The sequence below is a fragment of the Neophocaena asiaeorientalis genome, unplaced genomic scaffold, assembly GCF_003031525.2.
Source record: "Neophocaena asiaeorientalis asiaeorientalis breed wild unplaced genomic scaffold, Neophocaena_asiaeorientalis_V1.1 scaffold418, whole genome shotgun sequence".
In the NCBI taxonomy this organism is placed as follows: Eukaryota; Metazoa; Chordata; class Mammalia; order Artiodactyla; family Phocoenidae; genus Neophocaena; species Neophocaena asiaeorientalis.
Window position 1 is genome coordinate 1,098,126 of NW_020175731.1, and position 20,033 is coordinate 1,118,158.

A 20,033-nucleotide genomic window follows, 5' to 3' on the forward strand; every position below is an offset into this window, starting at 1 on the left:
GACTTGACCGTGCAGCCAAGACGGAAACCATACTATCAGAGCAAGGCTAATCGGGGGTGTCAGGAAGAATAAACTGAGACGAGGAGGAGGTGGAAAACAAGACTAAGGTGAGGCTTCAGTAAGGAGGCTGACTGTGGTCTGTGGGCTCCTGGGACATTGTGAGTGGGGGTGGGGCCAGTGTAGCAGATGGGATGACAGGAGCAACGGTACCACCACGGTCTGTCCGGCTGAGGGTCACTCTGGACAGCTAGAGGGACAGAGCAAACTGACTGCACATCATCCCTCTTCTCCTCCCCTGCAGGCAGGCTCCTTGGATGGAAGCTTTGACATTCATACTCCTCCAGCCCCCCAAGGAAGAATAAAGAGTGTGAGTCTGGCATCCATACAAGAAAGATGCTAGCCAGCCCTCCTCCAACTGACAGTTCAGGATTCCAGACACAAGATCATGATGACTTGGAATGGAAAGGACCTCACCTGTCATCAAGAAGTCACAGAATTCTAGAATAGCATGGGCTCCTGGAAGGCTCCTGAAGGACTATCTCACCCACCAGTTTTCAAAGTGGGCTCAGTACAGCAGTAGGGTCTCCTATACACAAAGCAAAACAACTCTGCTTTTTCCTGTTTCACGTACTGACGTTCCCCAAAAAGCTGTATTCCAAGCCAAAGGGTCACCACCAAGTCTGAAAGCCACCGACAAACAACTCTGGTCCAATGCCAATTTCTTTTACAGTCCCTTTACCCACCAGAGTGATTTTAAAAGCAAATCCCTCATCTTACTGAAGCCCACTGAACGGTGCACTCCCTTTTTTGTCACCCCCATTGAACTTGTAATGACTCAGCTAACATTTACATTTCCTAGACAGCCTCACAAGTTTGGGGCAAGGCTATTCCCATTCACTGCTGGACCCCCAGCTCCTGGCACAAAACCCACCACAAGGTAGGTGCTCCATAAGCATCTACTAAACAGAGCTATGACTGAAAGGGGTTGGAGGTGGCTTTCAGTGCAACAGTGGCAGAGCCACGGTTACTCAAGCCTGGACCGCGCCCAGTTATTGCAGGCGACCGAGCTCGGGCACGTGGTTAACAGGGCATCCTTGGCTCCCTGACTCAGAGTTCCCAGTTACCTATGGCAGGGCTTGGAGTCTGTGCCCCAGGCCTTCCCACGCCACTGTCTCCAACCTGCATTACAGCTCACGGCATCCTATGCTTGAGTAATGGTTCAAGCTCATCAAGGGCACCAACTGCATCACATCCATCGTGTCTCTCCAGCACCAAGCCTGGCCAAGAACAGGCACTCAGCACTGCCTCTCTGCTTCTCTTCACCAAATTCGTGATCTTTTACAAACATTTGGCAAGTCTTTGAAAATGCAGCTGGAAACGTGCAGATGGTAAAGTTACTAAGTTAGAAAAATTCTTCATCCTGGGAAATCTCTGGTGAATCTCCCAGGAGTGGTTTTTTTTTTTTTTTTTTCTTGCCTGAGTGTTCATTTCTCTTCTTCTCTCTAAAATGGGAAGGTTAGCCTTAATCAACCCCTGAGGGCAGCATCAATGCTCCATGTAGTTGTAGGAAAAGAGCCCGGTGAACTGTATAAACAAGGAATCACATTGCAGGCACCAACTGTGTTTTCATTCCATATCTCTGAGCCCAGACACCTGTAGAACCAGACTTCCTATCCAGATTTGTAGAAGACACGCCGCACCACCCACAGGGAGCGGGAGATGCAGGAGAGGACTCACTATTGACTTTGCATGAGATTCTAATGACCTCAACAACAATATAGCATGTGTGTGTGTGTGTGTGTGTGTGTGTGTGTGAGGTACCTCAGTTGGGCATTGAAACTCTCAGAATGACCTTTCTGAGGCCAGTCTCAACTCAGTTTCTTGATGTCACCACATAGGGCCTTTTCTATCCACTGGGCAACTCAGTTTTAGGGCCTCTTCTTGGGCCTACAAAACTATCTGATGCCTTATAAGTTAAAATTATCGGCTATAAAACATGAAAAGAAAACTGCAAGGCCATAATTAATAACTGTAATTAAGTGGCTAAAATACGTACCATGAAATCAACATCATGAACTGCTGACTTCAATATTCTTAACAGTCTCATTACTGTTGGGGTGAGGGTAGGGAAGCTGGTTAGGTTTTTCTCATTTTGCGAGAATTCCTGAGGACACGTGACGATGGGAGAGAAATCAAAGCCCACGGTAAAACAGGTAAGATACACACAGAGCAAAATAATTCTCAAAGTAAAACCAGTACAATTTTTTCCAGCCATAACACACACTTAACGGGTATGTTTGAGGGTGACACGGGATGGTCGCTCCAAAGATAGGGTGGCTAGAGTTTTGGAAAATGTTAAAACCACCTATATGACAGTCTACAAAATTTTAGCTATCAAAACTCAGAAGGTATGGCAAATGTTTGATTTCTGATAATTCTGCTGAGCTGATATAGGCACTTGTGCACGTGCGTGCATACACACACACACACACACACACACACACACAGACACACAGTGGCTGCCTGTTTCCCGGGTCTCTGCTGCAGTAACAACTACTTCCCTTCACTTTATCGAAACGAAAACAAACTGAAGCTTTCCTTGATGTACGATGCATGATCGATAACCTCCCACTTCTCTTTTCATAGAAAACTCATTTTACTTTAAGGCAAACATGATGAGTGATTAAGAGCCAGAACAGAGACCCTGTGGCTGGAATACATAAGGATTTCTGACTGTGACAGTCCTTGCAATGGAAAACTTTTGGCAAATTGAAGACCTAGCCAGCAGCATGTCTACCACAGGGCACACCCATCTTTCCAGGTACCCAGGAAAGACCTCTTTGGTGTGGGGACGGAATGGATTTTACAGCTGAGCTGAGCACCCTGGGCTTTGTGAGCCTCTACACGCGTTTTCCTTCAGCAAGAGTGAGCTCAGGCTGGGCCACCTGTTCCTCTAGAAAGTTCCACCATGGGGGAGGCTCAAGTAGCCCATGATGGAGGCCCCTTCCTTTGGGGCCAGTGGGAAGTTGGTGAAGGGTCCATCTGCAGTCTGCAGAGCCCACAGAAGCTCTGATAATCCAGAGGTTACCTCCTCCCACGGTCCCTTCTCTCTTCTTTCTGAGTGGACACTCCACACACTTACTGACCTTCAAGGAGCAGCATCTGAAGCCCAAATCAGAATGGTCTGGGTGGTCCCTCCTACGGCTGAAAATGGAAAGGTGGGAGCCAGGGTCAGACTCAAGGTTCCACTGAGACCTGAGAGGATGCAGGGGAGGGAGAGAATAACTCCATACATCCAAAGGTTGGGGGATCCAGAGGCTGGGCTAATCTCTACATCCTAATCAGTCTTCAGGTGGGGCTGCTGTGTACTATTCACACATCCCCTTGGGATAGTCACTCCAAGTTCTCAAAATACTTGAGCGCCAAGAATGCTCATGGAGTGGTATTGGGAAGCACAGAAAGAGCAGCCAACAGGGTTAACGGGAAAGCCTGAGGATAACGCACCAGGTGACTGGGGTGGGAATCCCAGTTCCTGCTCCCTAAGTGCGTGGCCTGGAGTGAGTCCCTGAGCTTGCCTGAGTCGGTTTCCCTGACTGAGACGTGGAACTAACGACACTGACCTCAACGGCGGGGTTGGAGGGCTTAATGAGAGAATACCGGGAAATTGCTCAGCACAAATCCTGGCGCAGCAGACCTCCATAAACGGGACCCGGGGTTAATCACAACTAAGGAAAGAAAACAAAGCCACGTTTCTTTTGTTCCTGGGGCAGCATGGCATCGTGGAGAGATGCCAACCTGGGGGTTCAGGGAGCTGAGGCTGGCCCCACCATGAACTCAGAACTTTCTACCTCTAAGACTCGGGATCTTGTCTCACCCACTGAGCTCGCTCATCTGCCGGTGGCTGTGTGGCCTCACACACGTCTGTTCATCCCTGTGGTTCTCAGGTGTCTGCTTTGAAAAATCCGCCTGATACCCAGACTATGCTGCATGAGGAGAGCTGGGCAGGCTCCTTCCAGTTCTAAGATGCAAGAGTCTCTGCAGACACAGCTTTCAACTTTGAATTAGGGCAAGGTGCCATCTCACAGGAAGAAACCGGGTATAAAGGAATAATGAGCAGTCATTTCTTTTCTGTTCTTCAAAGAGAGGCAAGCTTTGAAAAGGAGAGATTTTCAGTGCGGAGAATTCAGAAACAGAGGAAGACACCCAGCCAGTTAGCCAATGGTTAGCACCGGCCTTCCTGTCCATGAAGTTCCATTGATTCATGGTTCATTTCACAGACCACAAGTATTTATTCCATGCCCACTATATGCCAGGTGATTGTGGTGAATGAATCAGACAAGCTCCCCTGCTTGAATGGAGCTTACATTCTATGGCCTCCTTCATTCATTGAACAAATATGTTTAAGTGCCTACTATGTGCCAGATGTGGTACCAGAGATGCAAAGATGAAGAAGACATAGTCTGACTTGTAAGGATTAACAGGTGAGTGAACTATTCAGTATAACCTGATGAGTGCAATAATAATAGAGGTTTCAGATGACTGGGGAATGATAATCCCAACAATAAAAGCTGACATGCATCGGGCACTCACTACCCCAAACTCAGTGCATATAAATATCATGTCACTTCATCTGTTATCCCCAAGATACTCCTACAAGGTGGCCACTCTTACAGAGGAGAAAACTGAGGCTGAGAGAGAAGACCTTGTCCAAGGTGGCATAGCCAGTAAGGGATGGCACTGGGATGGGCACCCAGGCTTCTGGCCTCAGACCCTTGGTTACATGGCATGATACACCATGGTGACTGCTCTCCAAAGCATCAACCAGATTAGACATTTTGGTGAGTAAATAACTTAATACCCCGTGAGTCACAATATCCTAAAGTCACCATCTCCTATGTCGGGGTTTAGGAATTCAGGACTGATCCTTTCTGTTTATGTAAAACTGGTTTAGCCACAAAACCCCTTAGGAAAAAATATACATGTTTCTTTAATACAGAGGCAAGCCAGTTTGAACCTCAGACCTTTGAAAACCACAGGTGAATGTGCCGACTTCAACAAATGAAAGCAAGCCCTTTGGCGTGGAAAGTTGGAATGTGTCTGGCTGGACAGGGTTATTTTGGGTAACAAGACAGCTTTGATAGCAGAGTTCTACCTCTGCTCCCTCATATCAGAAATGCCACCTGGGAGGTGAGGATGCAGCAGTCAGCGGAGGAGGAACAAAAAGAAGAGCTTTGCATCAGGCAGCACGCAGAGCTGCAAATAATTGTGGGGATGGGGAGAGGAGAGTCATGTTCGACTCTGAAACATCTGGTTAGTGGACCCTGCATTCTACCAGTTCTGTCTCTTCCCAGTATTGGTTCCTCTCATTCCCCTTTTCTCTTTTCCATCTCTTTTGGGTCCAGGAGCTCTACAAGATTCCAAGCACAGCACTTAGCTTTCTCCCCTCTCGCCACCCAACCTCTCTCAGTGCTTCTCCAAGCCTCAGCGGGACATGCTCTCCTGGATTGTCTCCACAGCCAAAGCCAAAGCACACTGTGTGATCCGTGCTCCCTGGGTAGCCTGAGCCTCCTGGGATGTCAGAGCAGCAAGGACTTGCTAATCCTCCAGGCCAGTGCCTTTCAACCTTGATCTGGCAACAGAATCCCTTTTTCAAATGCATCTTATGCAAAAGTCCGATATAAAAACAGATGAAAGGGTAGCAACTCTGATGAAATGTGTGTGTGTGCGGGGAGTCTCCCCCATGTGACCCCTATAGGACTCCCTAAGGCCCTTTACAGGAACCTAAGACTCAAGAAAGCCCAGACTGAAGTCACCAATTTGGCCTAATTCCCTCAATTTATAGATGACACACTGAGGCCATTTTGCCTCCATCCCTTTGAGAAAACACCCAAAACATCCTTCTGGTTCACTACGGTGTAATTCCCATTAAGCACATCAATGATGCTTGTTCACTGGGCCTCAAACAGTGCCCAGGGGTGGCAGGCAGAAATACTCCCACAGCTCGGGGAGCAGTGGTGGGAACTACCTCGCTTGTCACATGACACAGTTGATCACTTCCTCCTCCTAGATATTTTCTTCTGTTGACTTTTAGGATATTTCTGGCTCTCCATCTTACTGGCTGTTCCTTCTCAGTCTCCTTTGCTGGGTTCTCCTCTTCTGCCCAGGTCAAGGAAGGGCTCCATCCTTGGTCCTCCGGTCTCTTCTACATTCACTCCTTAGGTGACCTTCTCTTGTCTCGTGGCTTTTAAAACAACTCACATGCTCCCAGCTCCCAAATTTGTATCTCCAAACCATCCTCTCTCCTGAACACCAGCCATGGCTATCCAACTACTACCTGACATCTCCACCTGGATGTCTGAAAGGCACCTCAAACTTAGTACATCCCGATCTCGACTTCAGATCTTTCCACTATTCCAAACCTGCTCTTTCCAAGGTCTTTCCCACCTAGTTTATGGCAACTCTACCCTTCCCTTTGTTCAGACTGAACCCTGGAGACATCCTTTTTTTTTTCCCCAAGTTATCCCCCCCCTCCCTTTGGTAACCATAAGTTTGTTTTCTATGTCTGTGAGTTTGCTTCTGTTTGGTAAATGAGCTCATTTGCACTCTTTTTTAGATTCCACATATAAGTGATGTCATAGATTTGTCTTTCTCTGTCTGGCTTACTTCACTTAGTATGATCATCTCTAGGTCCATCCATGTTGCTGCAAGTGGCATTATTTCATTCTTTTTATGGCTGAGCAGTATTCCATTGTATATATGTGCCACATCTTTATCCATTCAGCTGTTGATGGAGACTTAGGGTGCTTCTATGTCTTGGTAATTATAAATAGTACGACTATGAACATTGGGGGGCATGTATCTTTTCGAATTAGAGTTTTCCATATATATACCCAGGAGTGGGATTGATGGATCATATGGTAACTCTGATTTTAGTTTTCTAAGGAAGCTCCACAGTTTTCCATAGTGGCTGCACCAATTTACATTCCCAGCAACAGTATAGGAGGTTCCCTTTTCTCCACACTGTCCCTGGAGGCATCCTTGACTCCTCTAGTTCTCTCACACCCCACACCCAGGGCGGCAACATCTTGCTGACTCTTCCTTTCCCTAATGACCCAAATCCAATCACTTCTTAGCACACCTGCACTGCTACCACCCTGGTCCAGGCCACCATCATCTCCTGTCTGGATTACTGTAAGTGCCTCCACACACCGGCCTCCCTGCCTTCCCTCCTGCTCTTCTAGAGTCTACTTTTGACCAGCAGCCAAAGTGATTCTTTTTATTTTATTTTATTTTTAAAGGAAGAATGGGATCTTCTTTTATTTATTTATTTATTTTTGGCTGCATTGGTCTCCATCGCTGTGCGTGGGCTTTTACTCTAGTTGCGGTGAGCGGGGGCTACTCCTCGTTGCGGTGCGCGGGCTTCTCATTGTGGTGGCTTCTCTTGTTGCGCAGCACGGGCTCTAGCACACAGGCTTCAGCAGTTGTGGCGCGTGGGCCTGGTTGCTCCCTGGCATGTGGGATCTTCCTGGACCAAGGCTCAAACCCGTGTCCCCTGAATTGGCAGGTGGATTCTTAACCACTGTGCCACCAGGGAAGATCCCAAAGTGATTCTTTTTAAATCCTAAGTCAGACCTTCAAATCCTGAGTCAAAATCCTGCAGTGGCTTCCTAGTTCACTGAGAGCAAAACCCAAAGTCTACAATAGCCTATGAGGACCTACCCAAGCTGGCTCCTCGGGACTCTCTGTTTTCCTGTCTTATCCCTCTGGGCTCACTCACTTCTCTCCATCACAATGGCTTCTTTGCTATTCCTGCCTCAGAGCCTTTATACTGGCTATTCTCTCTGCCTGGAACACTCTTCCCACAGATACTCACATGGTAAATCCCTCACCACCTTCACCTCTCCCTGCACCAACATCACATTGTCAGTGGGACCACCCTGACCACATTATTTATAATTACAACCAACCATCACCAGCCCTCCAGATCCCCCTTACTCTGATTTATTTCTTCCATGGTAGATATCAGCTTCTAACATCCTATATTATTCACTTATGTTGATTGCTTAGGGTCTCCCTGCACTAGAACGCAAGTTCTACGAAGGCAAGAATTTTTGTCTGTTTGCGTACTGATGTATGCTCAGGGCCCAGAACCATGCCTCTCCCATAATAGGCTCTCAATAAACATCTTTTGAATGAATGCATGATTATCTTGCAGCTTGCAGATCACTTTCACATCTGAGGACTCATTTGAGCCTCAAAACTGCTGGTTTTTTTCAGATAAGAAAACAAGCCCAGAGAGACTAAATCGCTAGCCTGAGATCACACAGCTTGTTCCACAGTGGGTCTCATGCCCTCCTCTTCTGTCCTTAAACCCTCAAGTGCATCTGATCTGACCACACTGGTGCCAATCTCTCCAAGGCCCAGGCCCCACCTGCCTCCCGAAACTCATAGCCCGGCTTGCTGGGGACCACATTTACAGGCTCAGTACACAGGATGCTTCCCCCCCACTACCACCAAGAGGAGCATTTGTACACTTTCACTCAAATGAACTCATATCTGGTTTCTAGGGGCCATGTGACAGAGACATCAGCTTCCAAGGCCAGATTCTAACCCCAAGACCCTCCTCCCGAACACAGGAGGGACACTGATACGCTGCCCACCCCCAGGCTTCTGTGAAAACACATTATCACCACAACTGGACATTCTGTAAGGAATGAGGGAGGAGGTGCGGGCAGCAGGGAGGGGAGAGAGACACTGCAAAACAAGAAGAGGTCCTCCTCGTTCTTTCTTACCAATCAGAGGCTGAAATGTGAGGTCACAAGTACAACTTAATAACTGCCTCTAGCCTCCTGCTGAGAAATTTCTTCCGGGCCTGAGCCCCAGGAACAGCTACAGCAGCTAGTTTATTTCTGTCTCATCCATCACACTGAATTGTGTATCTGCTCACGATGGCTCCTTTTTTGCACAGGCTACTGGGAAACCCAAGGGCAGCAAATCCTGGTTTTCAGGTCTTCAGACTCCAGGACCTATACCAGAGACCCCCTGGGGCCCTGGTTCTCTGACTCGCAGATGGCAAATTGTGGGATTTCTTGGCCTCCATAATCACGTGAGCCAATTCCTGTTATACCTCTGTTTCTCTGAAGAACCCTAACACAGGGGTAAACACTCAGTGTTAGCTTTTACCATTACTAAGTGCTGGTAATGGTTTTCCAAAGTGTTGCCTCTTTTGACACGTAACTTTGTATGAATACCAGAACCTGGTAGTATCATGATCTCCCATTCTTACATGAGAAAACAGGTTCAGAGGGATCACAGCCTGTCCAAGGTCGCAAAGCATGGGCACCCCCTGCTACACCTGAGCCGAGGTCTTCCCACTCGCTGGAGGACTCATCTCCCCTCCTGTACCCCCTCCTCCCCCCTCCCCAGGCTCCCAGCAGCCCCCAGAGGTTCCACATGACGGGACCATCAGAGGCCATGAAATCACCAGCTTGCTCTTGGTCTGTTCCTTAATCCACAGCTCTCGTGCTGGGAGGAAGGAGGACTCAGAACAGCAACCAAACCAGCAACAGCAGTGGAAGCAGGTGGGGAGGCGTGGGGGAGGTCGCGATGCAGAGAGAGGCTGGGGCCCCACCCCTGGCCCCTGGAACTGAGCCTTTGGCCCCACACCTGCACCAGCCTGCCCCAGTGACCTGAATATGAAGCATCGAGGGACTCATAAACTGGCCCCCAAAATGGCAGCTGCAGGACGGAGCGAGCAGGAGTGGGGGTGAGGGTAGGTTTCTAAAGACAGAGGAACAGATGCAGAATTCGGAGACGCCGACCCGCGGAGGAGATGCCCGGTCCTTCCCCCCTGCCGGCCCTGATGGCAAACTCCAACATGGGAAGAGAATTTTGAGTCTTAACCCCAACCCCACACCGGGCCCCAAATGTCTAGTCTCCCTGTGCTGGCCACAGCCAGCCCAGAAGCACAAGGGAGGGGCAGCTGGACTCAGCCCGCATCGGAGGGGGCTTTGTCCTCGGGCCCCATGAACCGCTCCTAAGTAGGTCCTGCCATGGGTGCAGTTTTACATCTGGGTGATTCTTTGTGAATAAACTAAACCTGCCTCAGGCCTGCAAGCTGCATGAGGGCAGGAACCATGTGTAGTTTTGCTCACAAGAGTGAACCCAGGCCCTAACCCTCAAAGTGAAGGGGCTGAGGGAGGAGGCCGAGGGAGGGAAAAACCATGTAACCATGTATGCTCCCTGGTACTTGACATTTTAGAGGTATCGAGAGAGAGAGACAGAGGGAGAGGGAGAGACAGAGACAGAGACAGAGAGACAGAGAGGCAGAGAGAGAGCGGGAGACAGAGAGGGAGACGGAGAGAGAGAGAGAGAGAGAGAGAGAGGGAGGCAGGAGGTGATCTGTGTGTGCGCGTTTGTCACACACATCCTGCGCCCCTGGGTGGCACTGTGAGCTGGGATTAGGAAGAAACAATGGCACACGCTACCCAAGAACCCCCGCTGAATCCAAGCAACCTCAGCCTCCTTCAGATTCCACTCACCCTGTAGAGCTGCCTCTCTGATTTGCTTTCAGATGTTAAGGCGCTGGGGAACCACTAATTTGATTCTACCTTCGGCACACCTGATCTGCACAGTAATTGCTTTCCTTGGCTCAAGCTATGGAGACCTCTGCAAGCTTCCAGACTAGCATTCCCTTCTGCTGTGAGACGTACGTAGAGTAAAACCCGCAATGTTACACCCAGGTGGCAAATTAATCTCCAAAACTGCTGTCTGTCGTCAAGGCAGCCTCTCACTCCACTCTGCCTCCCAGGAGTGATCTGGTTTGGAGGAGACAATGCATCACAGTGGAGGGGAGATGGGCTAAGAATCCAGAAACCTGGGATACTGGTCCAGATCTGCCATATGACCTTGTGACCTTGGGCAAGGCAGTATCTCGCTCTGGGCCTCAGTTTTCCCATCTGTAAAATGTGAGAGTTGAACCAGAAGCTCCGTTGGGACGAGGCGTGGCACAGGTGGGAGGAAGGTGGAATGTGAAGTCCCTCAGGCTCAAGTTCAAATCCCTGCTCTGCCATTTATTGTCTTAGCAACTCTGGGAAAGCTACTAAATGTTTCATAGCCTCAGATTCTTCTTGTGTAAGATGGAGGTGATCACAATTCCTGACTGCCCTTCCGACATTCACCCTTCCCTTCCTGTCTGCTTTCTGTACTGCAGCCAACATGAGCTTTTTAGAACACAAATCTGATCACAGCATCTCCCTCCTTAAAAGCTTCCAAAGGCTCTCCAGTGTCCTTGGGAAAGACAGACTCCTTAATCTGGCAGATGCTCAGTCCAACCTCTAACCAGCTCCACTCACTTGGTTCTCCCATTCCAGCCACACTGGCTGCTTTCCTCCTTACCGAACTCCCTTCTGCCACAGGCCCTTTGCACATTCTCTTTGCATTCATGGAGTACTCTTCTACCTTTTCAACCAAATACACCATTCTTCAACCTCATTCAAGCCTCACTCTTCCTTGCTTCCTTTCCTCACTCCTGACTATATCCAGAGCCTCAGTAAAGACTCTTACGGCCTCATTCATCTCTCTTTTGTAGCTACTGCCACAGCTGTAAATTTACATCTGCATGATTGATTGTTTGATGACAAAACTAAGTCCACTACAGGCCTGCAATCTCCATGAGGGCAGAGACCGTGTTGCTTAACATCTAACACAGTGCCTGTAGAAAAAGTCTTAATGAATATAATAAAATCCAACAATGCCAACATTTATTAAGCAATTTCTACATGCCAGGCACCTCCCAAAAGCTCTAAGAATTAGGTTTTATTATTTTTCTCATTTAAAAAAAGAGAAGACTGAATAACAGAGAGGTTAGGTAACTTGCCCAATATCACACAGCTAGTGAGTGGTCAAATCATGTAAGTCTGGTTACTGGCAAACTACTTGAAACCTTTCACTCAATAAATGGAGCAGGGGACAGGGGACAGATCTTTAAGCAAGGAGGCTGGCACTTCTTAAGCATTTAATAATAATAATAATTGCTAACAGACAGTGAGTTTTTATGATGTGTTCAATATTATTCTGAGGATTTTACATAAATTAACTCATGCTCCCAATGACCCTCAGTGGTGGAGGGGGGAGCACTACCATTATCCTCATTTAACAGATGAGGAAACTGGGGCTCAGAAAGATTAACTGGCTTGCCCATGGTCACCTGGCTTATGGGTGGTAGAGACTTGGTCCACCTAATTCCAGAGTCTGGGAAAACCCAGTCTGTGATTCTCAGGGAGGACAGATTCCCCACCAAGCCTCAGATTTCTACATTCAGTTCTGGTAAGAAGGCCTGAGCTCCTTCTGGCACTGAGCCTACCCAGCTAGACAGGATATGGAAGGAGCTGTCCCCTGGAGGCCACAAAGCCACCCGCTGCTCCGGGGTCTCGGCTGAGGAGGCTACACAGCAACGTCATGGACAGCTGGGCAGTGACTCACGGGGCAGCCAGGGAAGAGGAAGCCAGCAGGGGCTAAGAAAAGACGTATGACCACATATTATACAAAGGAGCATCATCAACCATGACCACCAGCACCAGGGCAAGCCCCGCTTCCACTCCACACACTCCTCAAGCTGCCCTGGAGTCCATCTGGGATCCTCTCAGAGTCTCATTTGAACTGGATTTCACCACTGTGCCATAGCTGTTCAGAGCACAGGCTCTGGACCCCAAATTCCAACTCTACCCCTTAGTAGCTATGGCATCTCGGACTGGTCACTGAACCTGTCTGAGCCTCAGTTTCCTCCCCCAATAAAATGGGGATAAGAAACACCCACCTCACAAGAACAGTGTGAAGATTAAATGAGCTAACGTGTGTGAAAGGCCCCGTGCAGTACCTGGCTCAGCAACCGTTAGTTCCCCCAGTGGATGAAATGCAGGGGGTGGCAGAGGAGAGAAGACAGGCATGTAGTACAATTTGCCTGGAGCACCCACTCTTTAGGATTCATATTTTAACCATGCCTGAGAGCTTCACACCAATTCGCTGTTAATCCATATAGCATCCCACTTCCAGAACAGGATGATAATAACAAGAATAATAAAGATAAAGGATAACAGTTGTTAAGTATGTACCATGTACGAGACACTGGGCAAAACACGTTGCACCCACCATATTATTCTTTTAATATCACTTTGATCTTCATAAACATTCCATAAGGCAGTCCAGAGCCAGACTGCCCCGGTTCAAATGTGACCCAAACACTTGCTAGCTGTGTCGCCTTAGTCAAATTCTTGAATTTACTTCCTAATTGACTTCCTAACCTGTAAAATGGGAACAATAATAATAGCACCTATTTCATATCGTTGTGGTGAGGATTCCAATAGTTAATATATGATGGCGGAGGTGTCTAGCACTCTGCCAAAAACTGATGCCCCTCTAACAGTACAGAATTGTGGCTGGGAGCGGCTGCCTTGCCAGAGACCATAATTCCCAGCCTCTGATATCTAGTTGAGGCCACATGACTCAATTCTGGTGTCTGGAATGTGGAAGCAATTAATATACCCACATCCCAGACTCTCCTATAAAAACATCGCCATCCTCCACACTGTTGACCCCAATCAAGGAAGCTCCTGGGAGTCACGTGTTCCAGAGGGCAGACCCTCCATCAGATTCCATGGAACACAGCGCCTCCCTCCCCTACCTTCAACTGGACTCAACAGGAATGAGAAAGCAACTTTTATTGTGTTTAGCCACTAAGATGTTAGGGTTTATCTGATGCCACAGCTTGCATTACCCTAACTAATAAAGAAATTGACACCGTAAGTGGGCGCCTTACATATGTGGCATTGGCTTAGAAGTCAGATGGTGGGTTATGATGTTTGAGGCTGGAAAACTGGAGCACCATGTTATACAGCAATAAAAGGTTTGGTTAAACTGTCACCTATCACAACTTAGAAGGCAGAACTCATGTCTACTGAGCCTGTAAGTGCTAGAGGAAAAAGGACTGAAAAATAATGGTAGGAGAGTTTGCTGCTCGTTCCTGGCTGAGTTTAGCAAGGTATTAGGGAAAGAGAGGATCTCAGGCATGAATTAGTCAGTTTGCAAGTAAAACTGGAAAGGAATAGTGTAGACATGAAGAAGACGATATTCCTAGATCCCAAACAAGAAGAGTAAAGATTGAGCAGACTTCTAAGTGAAATAAATATCAGATGAAGTGTATAAGCTTCCCACCACATAAGCCTGATGGCCTCAAGGTAGCTGTCATTAAGTTGAGTGAGAAATTGAGGTATGGGGTTAAGAAAGCCAAGAAATAATCCAGGCTTGAGAATTAGGTCTAGGAAATAACTTTGACTGCTGGCACACTAGACGTCATAGATGAAAATCCTACTAAGTTGTTGTGGGAATTGTTCTGGCAAAATCTATAAGCTTGGATTTTAAAAACCTTTTACTGTTAAAGCATTAAAACAATCCTTGGGCCCCTTAAAGTTCAAGGGCAGGAGCTAGGTTACACAAGATTTAGAGCCTCAAGGAGGTCATATTCCCCAAGACCCACTTCAAGTGTGGCCGAGAGGAATAATGGACAAAGAAAATCCTGCCACAGGGCAGAGCCACGACCATGGAGGACAGTGAACCAGGAAACTGCTTCCAGAGAGCAGAATCAGGGCTTAAGCAAGGAACCTCATCCACTTCCAGGGCATGGTCACACAGTGTCTGCTTGGCAAGATTTCATAACTACTAAGGGCCGGTGACTTCTGTGCGTCTTCCACTGTTGCCTTTTCCTAATGGATTATCCTCCAATATGGTATATGGGCACAGAGGGGAAGATAATGAGTCTCTTTTAGCTCATGGGTCTCTGAACCATAAGAAGCCCTATTCAATCCCATGGATAGGACAGGAATTCACCCAAAGCTCTTGCACTTTAAGTTGGAAGCACTGATTGGCCAGAACATGAATATCCTCCCTTAGGGGAAGGGAAGCATGTTTTGTGTGTGAGAAGAAGGAGGCACATAGATATTTGGTGGCCAAGGGGGCCAGTGACACATCTGGCCAATGATATATGGGCATAGTGATGAAGGGTCCTTTCAGGCTTAGCCCATAACACCTTTCTTAAGATCCTCCATACTCTCCTTCTTTCTCTACCTACGGGCTGGATAAATGTCCAAGGAAGGCCCTAAAGTCCACATATTGAAGATAAAGGAAGCACTCTCTCCATCAGTGGTGGTACTTAAATGACCCTCCAGCACCCTCCCACCACACTCCTCCCACAATCAGACTTTAGTGAGTAAGAAAGGACCTTCTATTGTGTTAAGTTCCTAAGATTTGGGGGTTGCCTTCTATAATAGCTAACGTAACGACAACAATCATAACATACAGCACTCTTCGAACGGTGCCTGGCACATAATAAGCACTATACAAGTGCAGCTATTATTATTATTATACTCATTTTACAGACAGGGAAACTGCAAGTTATGGGCGTGTCTGACTCCAAAGTCAATTACTATTTTATATTTACCTCTCAGTAAATGATAATCAGACCCATTTTATAGGTAAGTTTGGTGTCTGGCTCAAGGTCTCAAATAATAACAGACCCAGAATTAGAGGCCTTTCTTCTATTCAAAGGCCATTAGCCACCCCGCCCCTGACCCCAGATCTCCAGGGTGGTCCGCCATTGTTTATTTTGTTGTTATTTTTATGGTGTGTTTCAGGAAACATTCTACTTACAAATGCCCCAGCACTGAACTGGCAAATCTGAATAGAAAACCAAATAACCCTCCACTGACCTGAATTCCAAGTTTTAATTTACATTAAGCTAGTTAATTAAAAACATGCTCTGTGAGCACAGACACTGACATGGCTGGCTGCTGAGATAGCTTTTGCAGTTCTTTGTAAAAAGCTGGGTTTCTTCTGTGATGTCTTTGTCCAGCAGAGCAACACTGTACCATGGAACAGTGCGACCAGCTCCGGGGATGTGGACAGGGTGATGGGCGGGGCTGGGGGGCAGGCAGCAAAACTGCTGAGTAAGCATTTAGTTTATGAGCAACAGAAAAGCAAAAGACCTGAACACCAACTTACCCACCAAACCAGTGCTGGTGAGGCGAGGGCTCATGTTAATTAAAGTTTATAAAGTGATTGGGTATCCCAGCAATGAAAGAGACTATTCCAAATCACCCTTATTATTATTATCACCAGCCTGAATAATCTGTTTTTTAAGGAAGAGCCATTATTATCGAGTGCCTACTATGTGACAGTTGTTTTCACATATGTGATCTGATTTAATGCTTTTAATCACGCTGTGTGGTAGGTTTGGGTTTTCTTCCTTTTTCATGTCTTTTTTTGTTTTGTAATCCTTACTGTGCAGATGAGAAAAACAAATTCAGCAAAATTAAGTCACTTGCTAGAAAGTGGCAGAGCCGAAATTTGAGGCTAGGTCTCTCTAAGTGTAAAGCCCTTCTCCCTTTCATCACACCACACTGCCTCTCGCAGTCTTCCCTTCAAATTCTTTCTGCATTTAAAACAAAATTTCATCCAAGGATGCCTATGGCTTTTTTATGTTTCCTTTTTTTACTGACGTGTAATTTGCAATACAGCGAAACACACATATCTTAAAGTTACAATGCAATGCATTTTGACAAATGCAAGTACCCCTGAACCCACACCGCTATAGACAGAAGGGACATTGCTATCACCCCATGAGTCCCATGTGATCCGTTTCCTGATTCCTCGAGCCGTAGCAGCAGCAAATTAGAAAGGTGGACAGGTGCAGAGATGGCAGTAAGAATGGGCAACCAAGGTAAAAAGACTTGAAAAGATGATCCAAGGAACTCAGAATTCAATAGTTTCTTTCAGGATATCATTGTACAATATTACACAATAGATTGCTCAACTCAACAGGCATCTAATAAGCTCCAACTGTGTACCAGGCCCTCTCAGACTTGACAGAGGATATAAAAACGTGAAATCCAGTACTGCCCAGTTCAGTTTAATAGGAACATATGGTGTGTTAGAACAGAAGGACTGTCAGGCTATCAAGGGCCTTGGTTCAACTGAGTAGGTAATGAAGGGCAGGGAGGATGGCCTGAAGGCAGGGAACTCATCTGTCACTAAAGAGAAAAACAGTTAAGTTGCCTGTGCCTCAGTTTCCTCCTCTGTATCATGGGGATAATAGCAGTACTTCTTCAAGGGAATGTTGAAGAGTAAATGGGTCAATATAGAGAGTAGTGTTGGATGCATGTTAGCTGTTATTAGCTTGTACGTCAGTACTTGTGCAGGCCCTAGATTTAGTAGCTGCTCAATAAATATTGATGAACGAATGAATAAGTGAGGCTACTGAGTTAAAGGGGGAAAAAGATTATGTAAAGCATGGGCTCCTTAATAAAGCTTGCATATCAGAAAGAACGTCATGCAAAGTAGTTGAAGAAATAGGTTTGATGTTTAATGTATGTTTCAGATACCTAAGAAATTAACTGTTCATTTCTTACTGCTTCCTGTCATTTTTAACAAGCCCAAGGAAAAGAGATGAAGAGATTACAATGAAATTACAGTATATCTCATACCAAGAGATGGCGAAGGGGCCCTGAAACCTAGGAGTTAAGCTCTGTGGTGTGGGAAATGCTGTGATGGCAGCAAACCCTAACCACCACACATTCACCCTGCCCCAAACCAGCTCTGCGGTCTTCTCCTTCCTCAAATTATACTTATTCCGAAAAGGATAAACACAAAATCTGTCTTTAAAAGATGTTAAAGATCATAAAAGTAAAACCAATTTGAAAAAATGCAGAGGCTACTAACAAAAACAGACAGAGCTACAAGAGGACATGGGGGTGTATTACAGATCTAGGCCCTTATTTTATAGATGAGGAGACTGAGACCCAGAGAAGGAAAGTGAGTTATGACCCACAGTCATAACTTCAAGAGAACGGCCAAGGCAGAGTTGGACCAGGGCACCCAGCGTCCCAAACTGGAGCCCAAAGGGGAATGCTCCTTCTTCCCAAAGGACACACAGGAGTGGGAGGAGATTCCAGCAGGTAAGGGTCTGGGGGGCCAGTAGATTGTAATGGGGAGGTAAGAACAGGGGTGGTGGGTGCATGCGGAGGGAAGAAAATTACGCCTCTCTGCACTTTTTTATTGGGTAGGGCTTCAAACAAAGAACTGTCCAGTCCAAAGCTCCTGGGTTTTGCAGGTGAACCCGACTCCTCCTCCGGAAGAAGCACACACAAAGACCAATGCCTTCTCCCAGGTGTTTCTATTTCATCAGGAGTTCACGGGTGGAGGTGGGCAGGCACGGGGAGCCTCACAGGTACCCTCCCTTTGGAGGTTTAACCCTCTACTGGCAGCAGAGGGGGAAGGGCTCTGCCAAGGAGGCCGGAGGAGTCTTGGCGATCAACGCGGAGGTCGCCATCCTGCCCCCACCACACGAGCGCGCGCGCGCGCGCACACACACACACACACACACAAGCTTTGCTTCTTCCTTCCCCTCCCCCAACGATGACCAAAGCCAGGTGAGGGGATTGACAACTGGAGGTTCTGTTTCCGAAGGGCTTCTGCGGGAGCTGCTTGCTTCTGCGCACACTCACAGGCACACTTACATACACACGCATGGACGCGCGCACACAGACTCTCACAAATACGCACACACTCCTATGCACACACTTGGCACCCACAAGAGGCCGGGCCGCGCCCGCTGCATCTCTGCTGCAGCCCCGGGGAAAACGACAGGCAGCAACATGAATGAAATCTGCCCAGAAAGACTGCATTTCAGCTCCAACCACGCAACCTCCAGCCAAACCGCCGAATATGCAACAAAGTTTTATTTCGCTTTTGGAGTCTCCAGTTACGCTTCTACCATTTCCTGTGGAAAACTGAAGCTTTGAAGTGTCTAGCTCCGGCTTTCGCAGACACGCAGGACCGCCAGCTGGAGCTCTCCAAAACAAGAGCCCCGGGCCCCACCCCTCCGCCACCAGAACTGCAGGTTCAAACCCACCCAGCTCCGGCCTTCAAAGCAAGGGGTGCGGGAAGGAATGACAGAACCTGCTGGAAACGACCTCTTAAACTGACAGTCCCTTCGGAACCCCGCCCCACTCCCATCCTGACCGGGTCCCTTGTGGCGCTCCTTAAGCCAAGTGGTGACGCCTGCACCTCCTAGCCAACCGACAGAGGCAAGAGGTCGGAATCTGGGGGGGTCTGCCCATTGCGCAGCAGCTACCAGCTGTGAGCTCTGGCCCTCAAAAACTGCCCCGGAAAAAGCTCGGGACCTATAAGCCTTCCCGCTTATAGGTCCCACCTCTCCCCGACTGTTTCCAGGCCGAGAGCTCTCAAACATTCTGCCTTTACGGCCGCAGGGCCCTGCCTTCCTGCGATCACCGACGGTGTCCCCGAGGGCGCGGGGAACTATGCTAACTGGGCGGCGAGGGCGGAATGCGCCTCCTCCTGAGTTCCCAAGGAGCCGAACTCCTGCGCCCGGGTATTTGGCATCTTCAAGGTCAAAAATAAATTTAAATAAATAAAATGTTTAAAATGGAAAAAACAACAACAACGAAACACAGGGCTCTGGCAGAAATATGTACTAGGTAGGCGCAAATGATCGCACACCTGAGCCTCCAAAGTGATGCTGGGTTCTTCCCACCGCCTGACTGAGGCAGCCGCTGCCCCGCCCCGAATCCGGGGCGGAACCGCGCCCTCTCGGACTTGGGACCCTACCAGCGGCGTAAAGTACGCGGATCCCGAAAGCAGGAGGGACCAGGGGTGTTTCTAGCCGCCTCCAGCTCGGCGGTTCCGTCGGAGGCTTAAGACAGCAGCGGGCAGCCGGAAGGGCGCGGGAGGGGGCCGGGAGGCAAACTTACGACGAGAGTTGGCCCGGTTGGGCGGGAGGGGGCAGCACCCGCGCAGCCACTTACCGCTGGCGTTCTTCCCGCAGATGAGGTGCTGGTACGGCTGCAGCAGCCCCCAGATCTCGGAGTCGTTGTTGACCGTGTGCTCCAGCGTCTCAACGGTGAACTTGGGCGCCTCGTGGAGCGCGTGGTGGTGGTGATGGTGGTGGTTGGTGGTGGCTGCCG

The 20,033-nt window shown here is 48.2% G+C and overlaps 1 protein-coding gene across 2 annotated transcripts in view; it reads right to left on the reverse strand.

Moving 5' to 3' along the window:
• ABTB3 (ankyrin repeat and BTB domain containing 3) overlaps positions 1-20,033 on the reverse strand; it is a 303,807-nt gene that overhangs the window by 282,374 nt on the left and 1,400 nt on the right. For both annotated transcript variants that reach the window (XM_024732211.1, XM_024732210.1), the window contains exon 1: positions 19,875-20,033. This exon is cut by the window's right edge and continues 1,400 nt beyond it. In XM_024732211.1, coding sequence (XP_024587979.1) covers positions 19,875-20,033 — 159 coding nt within the window. The remainder of the gene's footprint in view (positions 1-19,874) is intronic.